Source organism: Suricata suricatta, chromosome 2, assembly GCF_006229205.1.
Source record: "Suricata suricatta isolate VVHF042 chromosome 2, meerkat_22Aug2017_6uvM2_HiC, whole genome shotgun sequence".
Classification (NCBI taxonomy): domain Eukaryota; kingdom Metazoa; phylum Chordata; class Mammalia; order Carnivora; family Herpestidae; genus Suricata; species Suricata suricatta.
The window spans coordinates 73,707,538-73,725,356 of record NC_043701.1 but is presented as its reverse complement, the minus strand read 5'-3'; the positions used below and the strand labels follow the sequence as shown (position 1 = coordinate 73,725,356).

Genomic DNA, 17,819 nt, shown 5'->3' with positions numbered 1-17,819 from the left:
AGGAAATCCTTACAGATCTATAGAAGAGGATGTGCACATAAAGACAAAAGATAGAAATGGCAGCATGAAAATACATTACCTATAGTCATCCATTTTAATCCCCACACTAACAGTTCAGATTCCCCTTGGCTCATATAATATGACCTTTGATTTTGCTGATCCAGTTCTGATGATTTCTCTACTGACACATTTTCAAAAATTCTTATAGGTAGTCTAAGAATACCTGACCATGAAACCAACTTTGAACTTAAGTTCTTTATATTCCTTGCTCTTCCTTTAGCTTAGTCGGTAGTTGCAGTCACATTGTTGTGAATCATTTAAAAGATGAGATACATTAAGCTTTGCTAGTCTCTTGATGCCATATTTTAAATAGCTTTGTCTTCTTTTTGAGCTGCAATATTAAAGATTTTGGTAATATAGGAATTGCTGATAAATAGTAGATTTGGGGATTGTTACAGTCTACAGAAGCACTTTGTGAAATTATGATGTAACAAGGAAATGCCTATGAAAAACCTTAATCTATGACAACTTACGACATATGGAGAATAAAACTAATTGCCTCAAGTGAAAAAATGTTTTCTACTCCTTGGAAGATAGTAAAATCAGAAATATAAACACAAAAGTAACTGATTGATAGTTTCAATAATTTGAGAAATTATGATAGAATGATGAACTCTCTCTTTCAGAAGAGATGGTGTAAGGACACAGGTCTGAATCAAACTGACTCTGACTTTGGAGGCCTAGGTGTCAGCTTCTTAGAATCATTAGACAATAGAAGGGCACACATTGCCCAAGGAAGGAGGGACAACCCTTGTAACACCCAATCAGGAAAGGCCAGTTAACACCTTTAACATTTCTAAGGGCGGGCCTAAAGATGGAGGCTATAAGATAATCACCTATTGCTTAAGACTAGTCACCCCCTACGTGAGGGTCCTGGGCCCACTCTGTGATTGGTCAATACTCTAAATGTTGTGATTGGCTCCCACCAAAAGTATCAATGAATGCTTAAACCTGCTGTCAATGGTATCGTATAGTAATGATTGGACCCTTGTACCTGTGTCACAATTTCCTGTAACTCCCCCTTCCCAAAAAAGGCCATACCCCACCATGTTCAGGGCTCTCAGCATGAATCCACTGTGCTGGTAAAGTTTGTGAGCCTGAGTTTAGGCTTGGCCAGCCTAAACTTGTAATAAAGCCCTTTGCTTTAGCATGCGTGATTCAGTCTCCCTGGTACTCTCTGGTTTTTGGGGGCAATATTAAAAATCTGGGTATAATAATGGTAATTATATTGATGCCCAGAAATTTGAACTGTGCATTACTAAAGACTTTATGAATACTAACTTAATTAGGTTACTCAGATATATGCAGTAATATTTTTAACTAGTTCAAGAATTATATATATATATATTAGTATATATAATATACTACATATATAATCTCATATATGTATACACAAGAACTAAAGTTGTAGAATATGTATAATAAATTTATATTACATTTTAATCTGTTTTAGAGACATAATGATGCTTATTTGAAGCTTGAGTGAAAGTGTTTAGATGTGATACTGGCTTAATGTTGCAAGTCTGTTTTCATTTACAGATTAATCTGTGGCAGTCAGGTAATCTGTGTCTTATTTGAATTATTCTCACTAGGTTCTCAGTGGTTTAACTCTTGCCTTGTTGTAAATCACTTTCTGAACTTAATTAAAAGTTTTAGAAGTGTGTGTGTATGTGTGTGTGTGTGTGTGTTGCATCCTTTCTCCTACTAGATTTTAAATTGCTTGAATGACCATGTCATTTATATTTATCTTCCTTTCTGTGCCTAGCGCAATGCTTTGCACATAGTACTCACTAATTAAATGCTTTTAAAACATACTGAATGAGTTCCCATATATAATATGGTGGTTTATCACAGCATTTACAATTACCTACCTAATTACTAAGATGAAATAAGTCTATTTTAAATCCTACATAACAGAATATTGGCAGGATAAGGAAACAGTGAAAAGAAGAAACCATTGAAAGACTTACTCTGTAATCACTTGATGTCACATAAAATATAGGGAGGAAGGCCAGCCAGATGATGCATGTGGTATACATGGTAAAACCAATGAACTTGGCTTCGTTGAAGTTTTCTGGGCACTTCCGAGTTTTGAAGGCATACACAGTGCATAAGATGACCAGGACCACATCGTAGGTGAGTGAGATCAACATGCTGGAATCTCTGACGTTGCATTTTAAGATGACTGTCTCCCGCTTCTCTGGAAGGGTGTACCTTCTGGTGCCCGGAGCCTCCAGGATCAGCCACACAGACACCACCACAATTTGCACCAGTATCAGACCCAGGCAGATGAAAACCTGAGAACTCGGGCTGATGAACTTTGGCCTCTGAGCTCCATTCTTTACCCCATCAAAAATGCGGGCGATGCAGTTTGTCTTGGTTAGGAGGGCTGAGTAACAGACAGCAAAGGAGGTGCCCAGCCCTAGTCGACGCAATGCACAGATGACTGGTGATGGCTTGGCGATGAAGAAGAATGTCATGCAATATGACAGACCAACCCCAAACAACAAGATGTAGCAGAGCTCCCGGCCTGATGCTTTGACCAAGGGTGTGTTGTTGTGCTTGATGAAAACAGTCACAACTACGCAAGTACACATGAAGCCCAGGCAGGCGATGGTTACGGGACCAATGGCCCAGGCATCTTCCCACCTGATGTAGTCCTCCGGAAGATTAAAGCAGGCAGACAGGTCCGCAGTGGGCCACTGCCCCAGGCCACAATCCATGCAGGTAAACTCGTCAACCAGGTATTCGTAGGGCTCACAGGGGATACAGATCCAGCAGCAGACATCCCCTGGTTGCATGTTCTTCATTTCATTGGGGGCACAGGGGTCACTGCACTGGGAAGTAGGGACTGAGTTCCGGGACCAGTGGATAGAGTCAACATCCAGTGATAAGGTTTCTGCCCAGTGACCAACCTTCAAGTAGGAATACTTGCCACCCACGTACTGGAAATTGAACACGTTGTATCGCCCCATTCCATCTCCAAAAGTGTCAAACTTGACAATGCTATCCTCACCTTTGTTTGGGTTGAATGGAGCTGTGCCATATAAAGTGAAAGAAAAAAAAAAGAACACTGTTTAGGTATTTTAGGTGTGATCGATTACTTCATGTTACAATTAGCAAAACTGAAATAACAGAAAATAGGGATTCTGAGGCTGAAATAATTTGCTACCATTGCATCTACACATTAAAAGCTGCTAGAGGACTCATGTATTCATAAATTCATCCACTTAACATTTCCAAACACCTCCTGTGTGCCAAGTGCCAGGGATTAATCATGAGCATAATACAGAACCTGCTTTCAAAGGAGCTTATTATGTAACAGGAGAACTGGCACACGCGTAGTCATATTCTATGTGCTGTGCAAATACTCACTTCTTCAAAGGTTTCACATTAGGAATTGGGTAAAGCCTTGTGTCTTATCCTTATTGCTTATTCATGGTGTATAGACCCCAAAGTGTTACATATTTTCATGACAATATAAAATTAATAGGAAGAATTTTTCTCCAAAACGAAGAAAAAGTTGTTCATCACAAATTTGTGATATGTTTCTTTTTAAAACCACTTTTGTAAACTGAAGTATAATTGACTTGCAATGTTGCCTTAGTTTCAGGTGAACAATATATGATTCAAAATTCTATACACTACTCCGTGCTCACTGTGATAAGTGTTACTACAATATTATTGACCCTATTCCCTCTGTTTACCTTATAGCTCCATGAATTATTTATTTGATAACTGGAAGCTGTACCTCTTAATCCCATTTTGTACCTTTAATTCTCACACCCTTACTCACCGCCCCTCTCCAACCACTAGTTCTCTGTATTGAAGAGTCTGGTTTTTGTTTGTTTTGTTTTTAAGATTCCACATATAAGTGAAATCATATGGTATTTGTATTTCTCTGTCTGATTTATTTCACTTGGTAGGATATCTTCAAGGTCCATCCATGTCACAAATGGCAAAATCTCACTTTTTTAATTGCTGAGTGATATTCCATTGTATATATAAATGCCAAATCTTCTTTATCCATTCATATATCAATGGACACTTCCATATCTTGGCTATTGTAAATAATGCTGCAATAAACAGAGGGGTTCATATATCTTTTTGAATTAGTGTTTTTATTTTATTTGGGCAAATACCCAAGTAGTGGAATTACTAGATCATATGGTGTTTCTAGTTGTAATTTTTTGAGGATCCTCTATAATGTTTTCCATGGTGGCTGCATACAGTATGCTTTTAAAAAGTTCATATGATTCAGAAGGAAAAAAATGGAAACCAACCCATAATCCTTTAACCCTAATGTTTTTGTATTTTGGGGCATATTCATGCTATATATAGTATGCTTTCATTCATGTAAACATGTGGCCTGGATACCTTAAAGACGCCAGCAGTACATAGAAGCTAGGTGATAGTGCTTTCAAGTTTATTCCTAACTGTACAATGTTAGTAACCCTCAGCCCAATGACCTACCCTCAAACCTCTTTCTTACAGCTTTCTGCAAGTATTCAAGAACTGCAGATCTGCAGGTATCTGTGTTTCCTCTCTTCTGGCTACTTGTTCATCATGTTTCTCTTGCCAATGTCTCCTGCCACTCCGATCAGCCATTTTTATGCTACCTGCTTTGGTCTACTGCGTGCTTACTATTTCACACTGTTGGCCTTTATTCTTTCACTGGATATAGAAGAAGAATATTGCTGATACTTACTGATGTATAGACAAAGTCTACTAGTTAGGATAGGCTTGCCTGTGTTGGTAAACAGACCCCAAATTGTTCAATGGCTCAATGAGAAAATGTTCTATGAGTTCTTGAGGCTATCTAAGGTCTTGGTTGGTGGTTGTGTCTCCTCCACATGGTGATATGGGAATCCAGGTTGACTTGTACCTAGAGGCTGTGTCTCCTCCTCATCAGTATCCATCCAGTGGAAGGAGAGAATGTGAAGTAGGCATACCTGCTTCTTTTTCTTTTTAATATTTATCTTTGAGAGGGGAGTTGGGGAGAGAGAATGGGAGCATACAAGCAGGGGAGGGACAGACAGGAGAGGAGAGAGAGAGAATCCCAAGTAGGCTCTGCAGTCAGTGCACAGCCCAACTCGGGGCTTGAACTCACCAACCATGAGATCATGATCTGAGCTGAAATCAAGAGTCAGACACTTAACTGACCAAGCCACCTAGATGTCCCTAACTTGCTTCTTAAAAGTGTAAACCTGGAAGTGGCACATATTTCTATTTACACTTCATTCATCAGAAATTAGTTCTAGGGCCACACCCCATGTCAAGAGGGGCTGAGAAATATAGTTTAGCTAATGTGTGCACTACAGCCCTGCCGTGGAATGAGAAAATGGAATTTGGATGGCACTGCAGTCTTGCTCCACAGGTGTCTTCTGTATTTGTAGCCTTCATCCTGAACTCCACTCCACCTTCTCTGGGACTCATGTTGTTCCAGCCAACGGGGAACATCTTACCCTTATTGGGTAAGTTGTTTTATGAAGAAGAGTCCCTCACTGAGTTACTTGCGTCCTTGGTGAAAGAAAACGTCACAATTTACCAAGTAGTCTTCTCCTGCTTAGGGCTCACAGAAGACCCTGGAGGCCAGGGTGGGAGGTTTACAGTAATGTTTCGGATCACATATAAAATCTGTTATCAAGTGTAGTCCAATATGTCAAATTTATTCCTCATTTACGATTTTTTTCTCTTAATGGTTTTGTCGTCTCACCTGCAATTCAACTTTCCTAACCTTTCCCTAGCTTCCTGCCATATTCCACAAACCTGTCACATATGGCTGTGTGGGTCTGTGCACTCGTGGAGTGGCTTCAAGCTTACGGTGAGGCAGAATGACATAGATGAGGGTATGGTTTGGGATTTACATGGTTTATGTGTGTCTCTCATTTCTGTCTTTTAATAGTTAAATGTCTTTAGCCGAATTGGCCTTTCTGACTCCATTCCTTAATCTGCAAATAGTAACTGAAAATTATAAATAAGGTAATATAGAAGTATAAAATTATTTTCCTCTGATTTTTAGCACTCGCCAGATATGAAATTGTATGATAATTAACTCCATTGTGTTTTTCTTGATCTCTTCCCACAACGGTACATTCTTTTTACTGCTGGTACAGCTTTAGACTGTGCTTTAATCTCTGTTGGGACAAGTGAAAATAGGAGTTGAAAAGCTTATTACTATATTTTTAGGAGTAAAAATCATTATTAGAATTCTTATGTTACATAAAACTAACCATGTTTAGTCTATGCTTATAAAAATTCACTAAATTTTTAGTATTTCCTTTCATGTTACAAGTAAGTAAAATGTTGAATATTTTAACACATTTTACATCAAATATAAAAACCTCACATGTGTTACTAACTTTATGACTTTCGACTACACAAAAAATCTCTACCAGTGTTCAGCTGTTATTAGATTACAAATCTGGAAAAGTTTGTAAAATGAATATGCTTGATATTCTTATTTTAAATTCTTGGTTATTTTCACAAATGTTTTTAAATTTCTTAAAAGTGATATATTTGGTAGATGATAAAACTGATGGTTTGGTGTGTTCTGAGCTGGAAAGGGTTATTGGTAAGACCATTGGCCCGTGGGCTAACAGTATAAAAACTAAAGATGTAAAACATTGCCTTTACAAGTCTTTTCTGGAAATGAGCTAATATCATCGACTGAATGCTGGGGGAGACTGTTGCCTCGCTGAGGTTAACAGAATTAATAACACATCTGAGGTTCTTGCCTTTGATGTAAAATGTGTTAAAATATTCAACATTTTATTTATTGGTAACATATGAAAGGAGTCTTTAAAATTTTTGAAGATTTGTAAGCATCAAATAAACAAGCGGAGTTTAAGGTTAACCTAATAATTCTGGTAGCGATTCCGGCTCCTGGGGCTATAGTAATCACATTTCCATTCTCATGTTTTTTCTTAATTGTTTGAAAATGTTGGCCATTAATACATTTTTAAAAGATTATAAATAAGTACTTTAGCTCTTACTTTTACAGAATTTGCTGTTCTTTTTCATGAGGCTCTTTTAAAGCAGAGGGACAGAATGTATTTAGACTTTGAATAGCTTTTTCCTTTCTACCTTTTTATTTGGAAAGCTTTTAAACCTAGAGAAATGTGGAAAGGAAAGTAAAATAAACACCACAGCATTGGGATCACCTAGAATTAACTAATTGTTTATATTATGTCATGTTTGTTTTATCTGTATTTCTTTTTTTTGCTAAAATAAAATTAATAAAAGTAATTTTGCTATTAAATTATTTAAAAATGAAATATCTATGCTGAAGTATCTGTAAAGCATGGATTGGCAAACTGTAACCCATGGGCTAAATTCTGCCTCTTACTTATTTTATGAATAACGATTTCTAAGAACAGCCATGCTCATTTGTTAACATATTATCTGTGGCTCCTTTCCCACTACAACAGTAGTGATGAATAGATGAACTATAGATTGTGTGACCCCAAATATTTACTCTATGATACATTACATAAAAGCCACATAAACTGTTATCCCATAAAAAGCTTGGATTAAAATATGTAGAGCAATAGGAAACCACACACATAAATTTGGAGCACACAGTTTGGTAGTACCGTTACATATTTGCATATCTATTACCCAAAAATCACATTCTCGTACATGTAACCTAGAGAAATTCTTGCACATATGAACCAAAACCAGTAGATGAATGCTACTGGTACTGTTGACAAGTAGAAACAATTCCAGTTTCCAACAGCACAGAAAGAAAATTTTGTGTATTATTTGCGATATTCTGTTGTGATATAAAAGTAACAACAGCTATGGGAAAGAAGATGGATGTAGTTTAGAAACAGTGCTGTGAGGGAGGGTTATCTGATTCTACGTTAACGAACTTCTGAGATGAACAAAACTGAACATGCCATTCTGGGATATGTATGAAAGTGATAAACTTTTAAGAAATTGCAAATGAATGATAAAGACAAAATTTAGGGTGATGCGAATTGGTTGAGAAGGAGATATGCAGAAGGATGGACAGGGAAGAGCACTTGCATGACTACCAACCTGTTATCTTCTGTTTCTTGTGCCACTGAAGTGCTTTTGTGAATGCTTATTTTATTTTTGTGCTTCATAAACTGAATTGGGTTCAGTATATTCTGTGGTTTTGCACTCATAATGAAAATATTTAAAAATTAAAATTTGAATACATGCTATTCCAGACACAAATAAAATGTATTCATTAATCATGTCATTCTAGGGGATTAATATTGCAAGTGTTTCTTTCTCCTGATGATCACGTTTGGGAACTGGGCACATAGTTATAATCGCTTGCTCCTGTTGATGTAATGATTACTAAGAGATTTACTAAGATACATTAGAAAATATAAATAACTTGTATATTCAAATTATAATCAGGAAAAGGCCATTCCATTTAAATGACATCAAACACAATGAAAAAGTAAGATACACTTAACAAAATGCATGAAAGTGCAATTTACTTTGGATACATTTTGGATTTAACCTCAAGAACTGTTAGCTAAGACATTTATGTTGCTTTAAGTGACTAAATTTGTGATAATTTGTTACAAAGGCAATAGAAAACTAATACACACATTAAAACTATTCTGCATTTGTGTACATATTCTGTTAATGAGGCTCTAGAGAAGCCTCACGACACTGCTGATGGAAAGATAAGTTGGTGTACCTCCAAAAGAGGGCACCTTGACATAGATTTTCAAAATTACAAACGCATGTAACTTTTGACCCAGCATCTCCAATTTGTGGGATGTATCCTACATATATATTTGTATATGTGTCAAATGTGTTTTGACAATGTTAGTTATTTTAGAATTGTTTATCATTAGAGAACATTGGAAATGATCAATAATGAAAAAATGAAATACTATATAGCTATGAAAAGAAATGATGAATTATTCTATTGCCACATGGTATGGAGATATAAAAAATTAAATCACACCATCAAATGTAAAAAAAAAAGCAAGGTGTAATATATATACTGTAACACTTAATGTGCAATCTTTTAAAAATTTTTTAATGTTTTATTTTTGAGAGAGAGAGAGAGAGAGAGAGAGAGAGAGAGAGAGAGACAAAGCATGAGTAGGGGAGGGGCGGAGAGACAAGGAGACACAGAATCTGAAGCAGGCTCCAGGCTCTGAGCTGCCAGCACAGAGCTCGATGTGGGGCTCGAACCCACAAACTGTGAAATCATGACCTGAGCTGAAGTTGGAAGCTTAACCAGCTGAGCCACCCAGGTGCCTCTTAATATGCTATCTTTTATATAGATGGAAAAATAGAAGAATCTCTTTATTTTCTTTTATGTACATAAAGGAACTCTGGAGAGAGATATGAGGAAACAGTTACCAATGGACAAGAAATGAGAAAAGAGCAGATATATAACAAAGATGGGAGGGAAATTTTTACTAAATTGTTTCATGTACTTTTTGTATTTTGAGGGATGGGAATGTGTTACCTATTCAAAATATAACATAAAAAGGAAAACATAAATTGATATTTGAGTAAACTTCTAACCAGAGAGACTAAAATGACCAGAAAAAGAAATTCAGAGTAAATGGAGGCAGCACAAGGAACAAGAGGCAAATGCTTGAAAGCAATAATGTGCTGAGAGGGACAAGAAGAGTGGCATCCATGAGTTACAAGCAGTATATTCTTTAAAAGGAAAATTCAGAGAATAAGAATGAGCTTCTAGAAATGAAGTAGCAGAAATAGAAAGTCAGTAGAAAAATTGAAAGGTATATTTGAGAAAACTCTCGAAGTGTGATAAAAATACTGAGAATAAAAATAGAAAATATAACAGGAAAGCTAGAGAATACACTGGGGAATTTCAACATTCAATCAACAGGAGTTCCAGAAAGAGAAAAGTGAGGGAGGACATTATCAAAAGAATCGGAGTAACTGTGGAGAGCGGATGTGGCTGGAAAAGCAAGAGACCGTTGTTCGTTCTTCTACAACTGTTGAATTTGCGTAAAAATTAGGTACATGTGTTATTTTGATAAAAAAATAACAAGTTAAAATGTATAAAGAATACTTGATCAAGGCAAGGCACAACAGCTTGCAAAAGAAATTATAGAAATGATGCTATTCTGCCAGGGTTCGAACAAGTGCTTGATAAGAGGGTGGAGAACGAAGAGGACTTTTGGTGAAAGGTTGTGTTTTGATACCAGTTTACCTTCCACTGAACTTGCTAAATATGTAGCACAGTATGGTCTATGTCTAAATTATTTGAATACATGAAAATATATGAAAGTATTCCAAATAAATGCATCACAAACTCTAAACAAAGATCCACTGTCAGTGAAAGTGGCCTGCTGGTTTGGGATAAAGGGTTGCTGTGTCCAGTCCAAAGACTGAAAGGAGAATCTAGAAGGAAAAGGTGACCCATGTCTGTCAGATATTCCACAAGAGAGAATGATCCTCTTTCTGAGATTTGTGAACATGACCTGCCTGGGTTCGTGAGGGGCAGGTAGGTAAACGAGGCTCTTTCTCAGATGTCACTGGAGCGACTTCAATGCGGAGCAGCTGGAAGCTCTAGGGTATTGATCTCATTGCCTTCTCGATGCATTTAACGTTGTCTCTAAGTCCAATGGCTCACCTGGGAAATAAAGCCGGTGAACCAGAATCATGGAGATCAGCTTCTAGTTCTTAGGAGTGATTTCTAAAGTAGAATCCCACCCAGGGAACAGACGTCATTAGAAATGGAAAAGTCAGTCCATTTGTTGTTGCAAGAGCATGAAAGAACCCAAACTAAAGGAGAGAAAAAGAACTGGAAAGGTGGAAGAATGAATTCTTTTTCAGAAAGATTTATAACCTCTAAAATCTAATTTTAAGTCCCTCTCTATCTGGATGCTCAAAAGCAGCAGGTCCTGACTTTTCAGAAGGAGCCTAATGTGGCCTCAAGTCGGGAGAATGACTTCTCCTTTCAGCTCATTATCCAATTAGTTCTGACCCCAGTTTTTAATGGATTTTTTTTGAGAAGTTTAGTACCAAGGTGACCAGCCATCCTAGGGCCCATTTGGTAGAGATGAGGCAAGCTCATGCCTTAAAAATATCATAGGTCAATGGCAGGAGACAATTAAATCAGTTCTTTATTTTTTCCTCCCAGACAGAAGTCCAATTAAGGTAAGACAATAATGTGGCTCTTAACAGGCTTTCAGTAATGGGAATATTACTGCCGCGGCCTAGGTTCACATTCATAAATACTAATGAAGATTGCAAAAGCTACTAACAGCAACATGGCTCCAATTTTACAACATTTTACAGCCAAGCAATCACTGAGGTTTCGGTGAGCTAATTTGATGAATTGTAATAAAGACATAGATGAGAAAACAGAAAATGGCATCACCCTTGAAAGACCTTTTTGAGGTCAAGAGGTAAAGAAATCAACATCCTTTGCCTAGAGCAAGCAATCATTTGCAAACAGACGGCAGGGAGACAGGAAAGAATAAGAATGAATCCTTGGCTATCAGTAATTAATTTACCTACCGAATGGGAACAAAATTGCTGATGCGTTTCTCATGGATATTTATCAGCAGAACCTAGCTCCTGGGGCAAAGCACCACTTTGAGACTAAGGTGCTAAGTCCGACATATGAAACATGCTCAGTAAGTACCTATGGTATACAGTTAAAGTGAGTGTTCGAGAAAAGCCATTGAAAGAACATTGTGGGTTTTTTTTAGGTGCGGGCGAGGCACTGAGAGCATCTACATCTGCTATGACTGTTTCTCTACACACAGCATTTCTCTTAGGCGTGTGTGGGTACACGTGTATATACGTATACATATGTATACAGTGGCAAAGTGTATGTGTGCATATATGTACATAGTAGTAAGGTGTGTGCATATATCTATATACACATATTTATTTGTACCCAGTAATGAAGTGTTTGTGAATGGGTGCAAGTATATATGCATATGTGTGATGAAGTATGTGTACATGGGCATATATGTACGGATATGTACACAGCTGTGAGTGTGTGTGTGGGGAAGCAATGGTGTATGTATGTATGCATATGTACAGTGGTAAAGTGTGTGTGTATAAGTGTATGTATGTGCATGAGTGCATGTATGTATTGGATGCATATGGCAGTGAAGGGCCTGTGTATAAGGGCTTATGTGAATGCGTCTGTACACATCAGTGAATTGTGTGTGTGCAAGTCTTTGTATTTACATATAAGTATGAAGAGTGAAACTGCTACATATGTGAGTTCCATTGGCTTCACTTCCTTGATGTTACTGCCTTTGAGTTTTGGCCATCCTGGAAGAAGGGTAGCAGTATCTTGAACACTGCCATTGGGCTGCCACCTCTCCCTCTGTGCTGATATAGTGTCCTGTACCTTTAACTTGAAGGAACTCGAGTACAACATATTAGAGAAGTAACTGTTCTGTGTCCATCTCTTCACTAGATCCTAAGCTTCTCTAAGCCAAAGACAGTGTCTTATTCACCTCTGTACCTCATCACCAGAAGCAGTTGTGGGGGACATAGCAGGCGTTCCCTGATTGTTTCCTAAATGGATGATGACACTATTAGACTGAGTAGAATCATCCTAAGGACTTAAAAAAACACATCAGTATCTGAGCCATACCAGAGATCCCTTAAATATCAATCTTAGAAAATGGGCTTTTGCACTTGTATTTTGACAGTTTGCTCTATTGCTTTGCTGCCAAGGTTAAAAGCCACAGATCTAGAACAGAGGTTCCCAACCAGGGTGATTTTGCCCCCAGAAAATAGGTGGCAATGTCTGGAGACATTTTTGGTTGTCAGGACTCAGGGCACGGGCTGCTACAAGCATGCGGCGAGTACCGGCCTCCCTGCAGGTACTGCGAACTCATCTATCATGCACGGAACACGCCCACACGACACACAGTTATCCAGCCATGATGTCAACACAAATGAGAGGAAGCAATCCTCATCTAGGGTAATGCATGCTTGACTTTCTAGAGATAATCTAGTCATGTCGAATTTCTTTATATGCCAAAATTCCCCATGCCAGATGAATTCTTTAAATTTTTAATGTCTTTATTTTATTTTTAGAGACAGAGACAGAGAGCAAGTGGAGGATGGGCACAGAGCAAGAGAGACACAGACCCTGAAGCAGGCCCCAGGTTCTGAGCTGTCAGCACAGAATCTGATGCGGGGCTGGGACTCACAAACCGCGAGATCACGACCTGAGCCTAAGTTGGACGCTTAACCGACTGAGCCACCCAGGCGCACCATGACAGATGAATTCTTTATGGAGTTATGATATTGAGTTTGCTATAACCTAGTTTTTTTCTCTCTACAGACAGTTCCAGCTTGCATGCTTCCTTCAGTTCTCTTTCAAAGTCCTCTCCTTCCCACATGCCATGATTGCTTTACCGAGCCTGTCCCTGTGTCCCCACCTCTGCCACAGACCCCATTTCAAACAGGTCTCCTTGGTTTTCCTTTTATCCCTTTCTGAAAACTAATCAACTCGGCTGGATGTCTCCTTGCTGTCAGTCACTCCTAGAAAAGAAGCTTGCGTGTGGTGGAGGTAGGTGTCATTTACTCTTTTAGAGCCGACTCAAAACAAGAAGAGAGAGGTGTTAGTGTGGAGAACAAAATGGGGTCTCTCTGGGGATTTTCTCCCACTTAATATGACACCCCAGCACAAACCAAAGCACCTGAGAATGCCGGGACTTTGCAGCATTCACCAAAAGCTTTCAATTCTGCGAAAAGAAACTGAATTCTGAGGACAAATTTAATCTGTCCTCATGTTTTTTAATATGCCTACAGCAAGTAGTAGAGCATAGATTAAAAAAAAAGCTTTCCCCCAAAGTTGGATATATATATATATATCCATCTATGACTTTTAAAAAAGAAGGTATATGTTCCCCATTGTTTTGCCCCAAAGCACTTCTCCCCTGCAGTGCTATGGATCTAAATGGTATGGACAGAAGGTAAAAATGGCTGAGAAAGCCCCATTCAGAAAACTTCGAGAAAGTCAGCACAGCAACCTATTAAAAGAGCACACTTGAAAAATGATAGCAGAGCTAATATTCTAAAGAACATAATCACAGTAAGAATGCTTAATAAAATGAACTTTCCATTTTTAAGCAAACAACATGATACTTTATATGAAAAGCAGAACAGTAGAAGAAATTTTATTCAGCCTTCAAGATGAACTTTTCAAAGATGAGCCCAGCAGCTTAGCAAGAGGTGACTGAAATTTCTCTGGGTGAGGCATATTAATTTCTATTCTCTTACCTGATGCATGCATGAGCATGCATTTGGCTCTCTGTGAAGTCTCATGTAGAGAGAATACAAGGGAAAATAAATTACCACTCCTCCCGACATGCAGGTCTATTGTTAGGTTGTCAGGTTTTTCCTAAACCACTGTAGCACACATAGCCCCGTCTGTTTTCACAGAGACAGGCTGCATGTTTGAGCTACAAGATGTGAAGTGCACATCCCTACCTTATTAACAAGATTCCAATCTCACATCATCCTGGAACGGATCTCTGTTCCACCAGAAATAACTAAGGTGGCAAATTGGAAAGTAATAACTCAAAGTTCTCTTCAGTTTGTACCATGATTTCTATTTGGAATTATTGTAAAAATAAGGTCCTAAGGATGTCATAAATCTGGTTACCTTGTTCCTTCTTAGCAAATATTCCTAAAAATTGATCAGCCTCAGAAATCATGTTAGCTCATACAGATCTTATTGCCATTCCCCCAATTACGTGAAATTCATAAGGTAGATAAAATTAACTGAGTGATAAACATATCCCTTTAAACATAATGACTATGTACATTAGATATAATTATATAACATACTTATATTCTATAGAATATATATTATGGAACATATTTATAATATATTAATATATTAATTATATAATAATTATGCTTAAAGGATAAGGATATATTAGGATTCTATCACCAAATTAACTTTATGTATTATAAAATCATACATCATACATCATATATATTGTGTGTGTGTGTGTATATATATATATGTGTATATACTTTTCTTTCTTAAATGCCCACATTTCCAATATGGTATTTTTTACTGAAAAAACAGAGATAGGGCATTGTTGACATCCAAGACTTTACCTAGAGTCATCCTTGAAATCCCTGGAGAAAATGACGGTATTTTCATATCAGCATCCGAGCAGGTATGCAGCATGAAGTTGACAAGAGAACCTTGGGGTCTTCTACTTTTCCTCTTCCACTTTTTACTCAGCAACCTTGTTCCCAATATCCAAGCTTCCCTTGTGGTCCTAATCAAAGCCAATTCCCAACAAAGTTCTGGCTTCTGTGGATGTTAAGTCTTTCAGGGATATTCACATTGAAAGAGACTGTCAAAGGCCAATATGAAAGGCCGTCGTGGATTAATTATTGATAATGGGATCTGATATCTCAGTGGAGTAAGAAACATGGGCAGTAGTCTGTCCAGCTTTCCTAGAATAATACCACTGGGGGAAGGGGAATGCTTTTGTTCTTGCGTCATGCTTGCGCCTTAGCCCTAAGAAATGGGAATTTCTGCTCCTTAATTTCCATTCTTTCCCGTAATATTTTTCTCTTCCATGGAGAAAAATCTGCATATCTGATTGCCAGAGTCTCGGGTTCACTGGGCTGTCTCTCCCTCGTTGACGGTATCCCTGAAAATTAAGAGGCAGGCAGATGCTCTTCTACTCCACTGACTGATTGGCCGAGGGCAGGCTTCATGCCCAGCTGTGCACTGCCACTACGCAGGCTGCACAAACTGGGTGGCACTTGCCTAGCAGCGATGACTCTCCTGTGGGCTCTCTGTGTCACCTGCAGCAGGTGAGGAGGAAGACTGGCCGTTTGCTACTCACACGAATGGATGTTTGGGTTAGGAGGCTTGGACTCTGGTCTAGTGATGCAGCCACTTAGGGCTTGTAAGGAACTAGAGCCTTTGTGGCCTCTGGATTTTGCCTAATATTTTAGCCGTAATATCAGAAAAGTCTGCTCTAAAGGAGGATAGAGAGGGGAGATCGGGTACCTGCTTAGTTATTAACAAAAGCTGAAATTAGTTTCCTCTTGGCTTTCCATCTTTATGTGTTCTGAACCCAGGAGAATAAGGAGAAAGTTGGATTTGGCACCAAAACCCATCCTAAAGCCCCGAACCCCCCCCCCATATCTAAGTAACCACCTTAAAGAAAAGGGCGGAGAGCAGTAAAGAGAGGGACATGAGTCTCAACTGCTCAAAAAATAATTTGATGGCAGCATCCAAATGTTAAACGTTTTTCTTTCAAATTGGAGTTACTGGGCATATGCACCAGAGCTGGGGGAAAAAAGGCAGGACAGAGCAAACAAATAGGGAGAGAAAAAGAGGAAGCCGAGGGGATGGGAAGGGTGAGGGTGAGTTCTGGCTGATCTATCTTCGCCCTGATGGTGAGTGTTGCTTTTATCCCAATTCTGGTTCTCATTACACTACATACAATATGAAGAGCACCTCGAGTGAGGTCTCGCATTTATGGAGAGCTGTGTGATAGGAAGTCATCATGATGGCTACGGATTGTTGTGATAGCCTCATAGCTGATTTTCGGTGCCCAGTCTCTCCCCTTTGTTCTTCTGGTTCACACTCCTCTTCATACTCCACAACCGCCTGTATCCCGTCACCCCACGGCATGATGGCCTAAATGGCTCTCCTGTTGCATCTAGCAATATTGACTGCAATTTTTTTGTTCCTTTTAGGGTAAAATAAATGTTCTAAGGAAAAAAAGTTCTATGATCAACTAATAAACTGGGTTAACAAAGCTAAACAGGTTTCATTCCTGAATGTAGCATTTAGCTCTTAGAGCATAGAATTTGTAAATCTGCTTTGAAAATCACTCAGAAATTGATAGGATACATAGACTTTCCCTAAGTTTTGGACTACCCAATCTCATTTTAATGTCTTGACTTTATTTAAGGAGTATACCGTCTTGCGTACAGGTGTGTCTTGGAACCACACTCCACAGAACGGAGCCTCGTGGTGAATTCCTCAGTCCTGCCTGATTGTCCCACCTCACCATTCATCCCTCTTGCTCTACCTCTTCAGAATCCACAAGGAAACCCAACCGCTCCCTTCCTCTTTGCCCATAGGCGCCTGTGGAGTTTCATTCAGATCGTTCCCCATGCTTCGCATGCCCTTTCTTCCCTGGAATGCCTGTGAGATTGTCCACATTCGTTGAGGCCGCACAAATACTGCGTCTCCTGCCCTTTGCTGCGTCCCAGCTGAAAGTGTAATTCCTCCCTCCGATTACACGTATGATGTTCTTTTTTTTTTGGTTCTTAACACCTGTCTCTCATATTATAATTTTCTTTTCTGTATCTCTCTTCCTTTACTATCTCATTATCACTAGGTGGTGAGTCTTTTAAAGGCAGAAACCAAACTTTACTGTCTTTCAGCCTGAGAAATATGTCTTATTTATCCTTTACTGTGTTTATAAAATATCTGAATTAGTGTTTTTTTTAAATATTGAGGAAAAAAAGATTTTTATTTCTTGAAACACAGGAAGACCTGATGACCCTGGGCCTTTACTGAACAACACACCCGGATGGCAGAAGTGTGGGTCGCCTGCTCCCTCCTGGAGCTGTATTTGCATTTCTGGCCCCACAACAACATCTAATACAGAATAGGTTCTTGAAAAACAGTTGTTTGAAGCCAGGTGTAATTACCCCACTGATATCAAGGGACAAGGGGAAAATCCCACTAGTTAGAAAGAAAATTATAGATTTTTAAATTTGGTTTTCTTTTCAAAGTGAGGAGAGAAAAA

At 38.6% G+C, this 17,819-nt stretch overlaps 1 protein-coding gene across 1 annotated transcript in view; it reads right to left on the bottom strand.

Moving 5' to 3' along the window:
• The window catches only part of GRM3 (glutamate metabotropic receptor 3), a 212,099-nt gene that overhangs the window by 22,751 nt on the left and 171,529 nt on the right, over positions 1–17,819 (bottom strand). Inside the window, exon 5 of the mRNA XM_029928217.1 lies at positions 2,031–3,097. Within this exon, the coding sequence (XP_029784077.1) occupies positions 2,031–3,097 (1,067 nt within the window). The remainder of the gene's footprint in view (positions 1–2,030; positions 3,098–17,819) is intronic.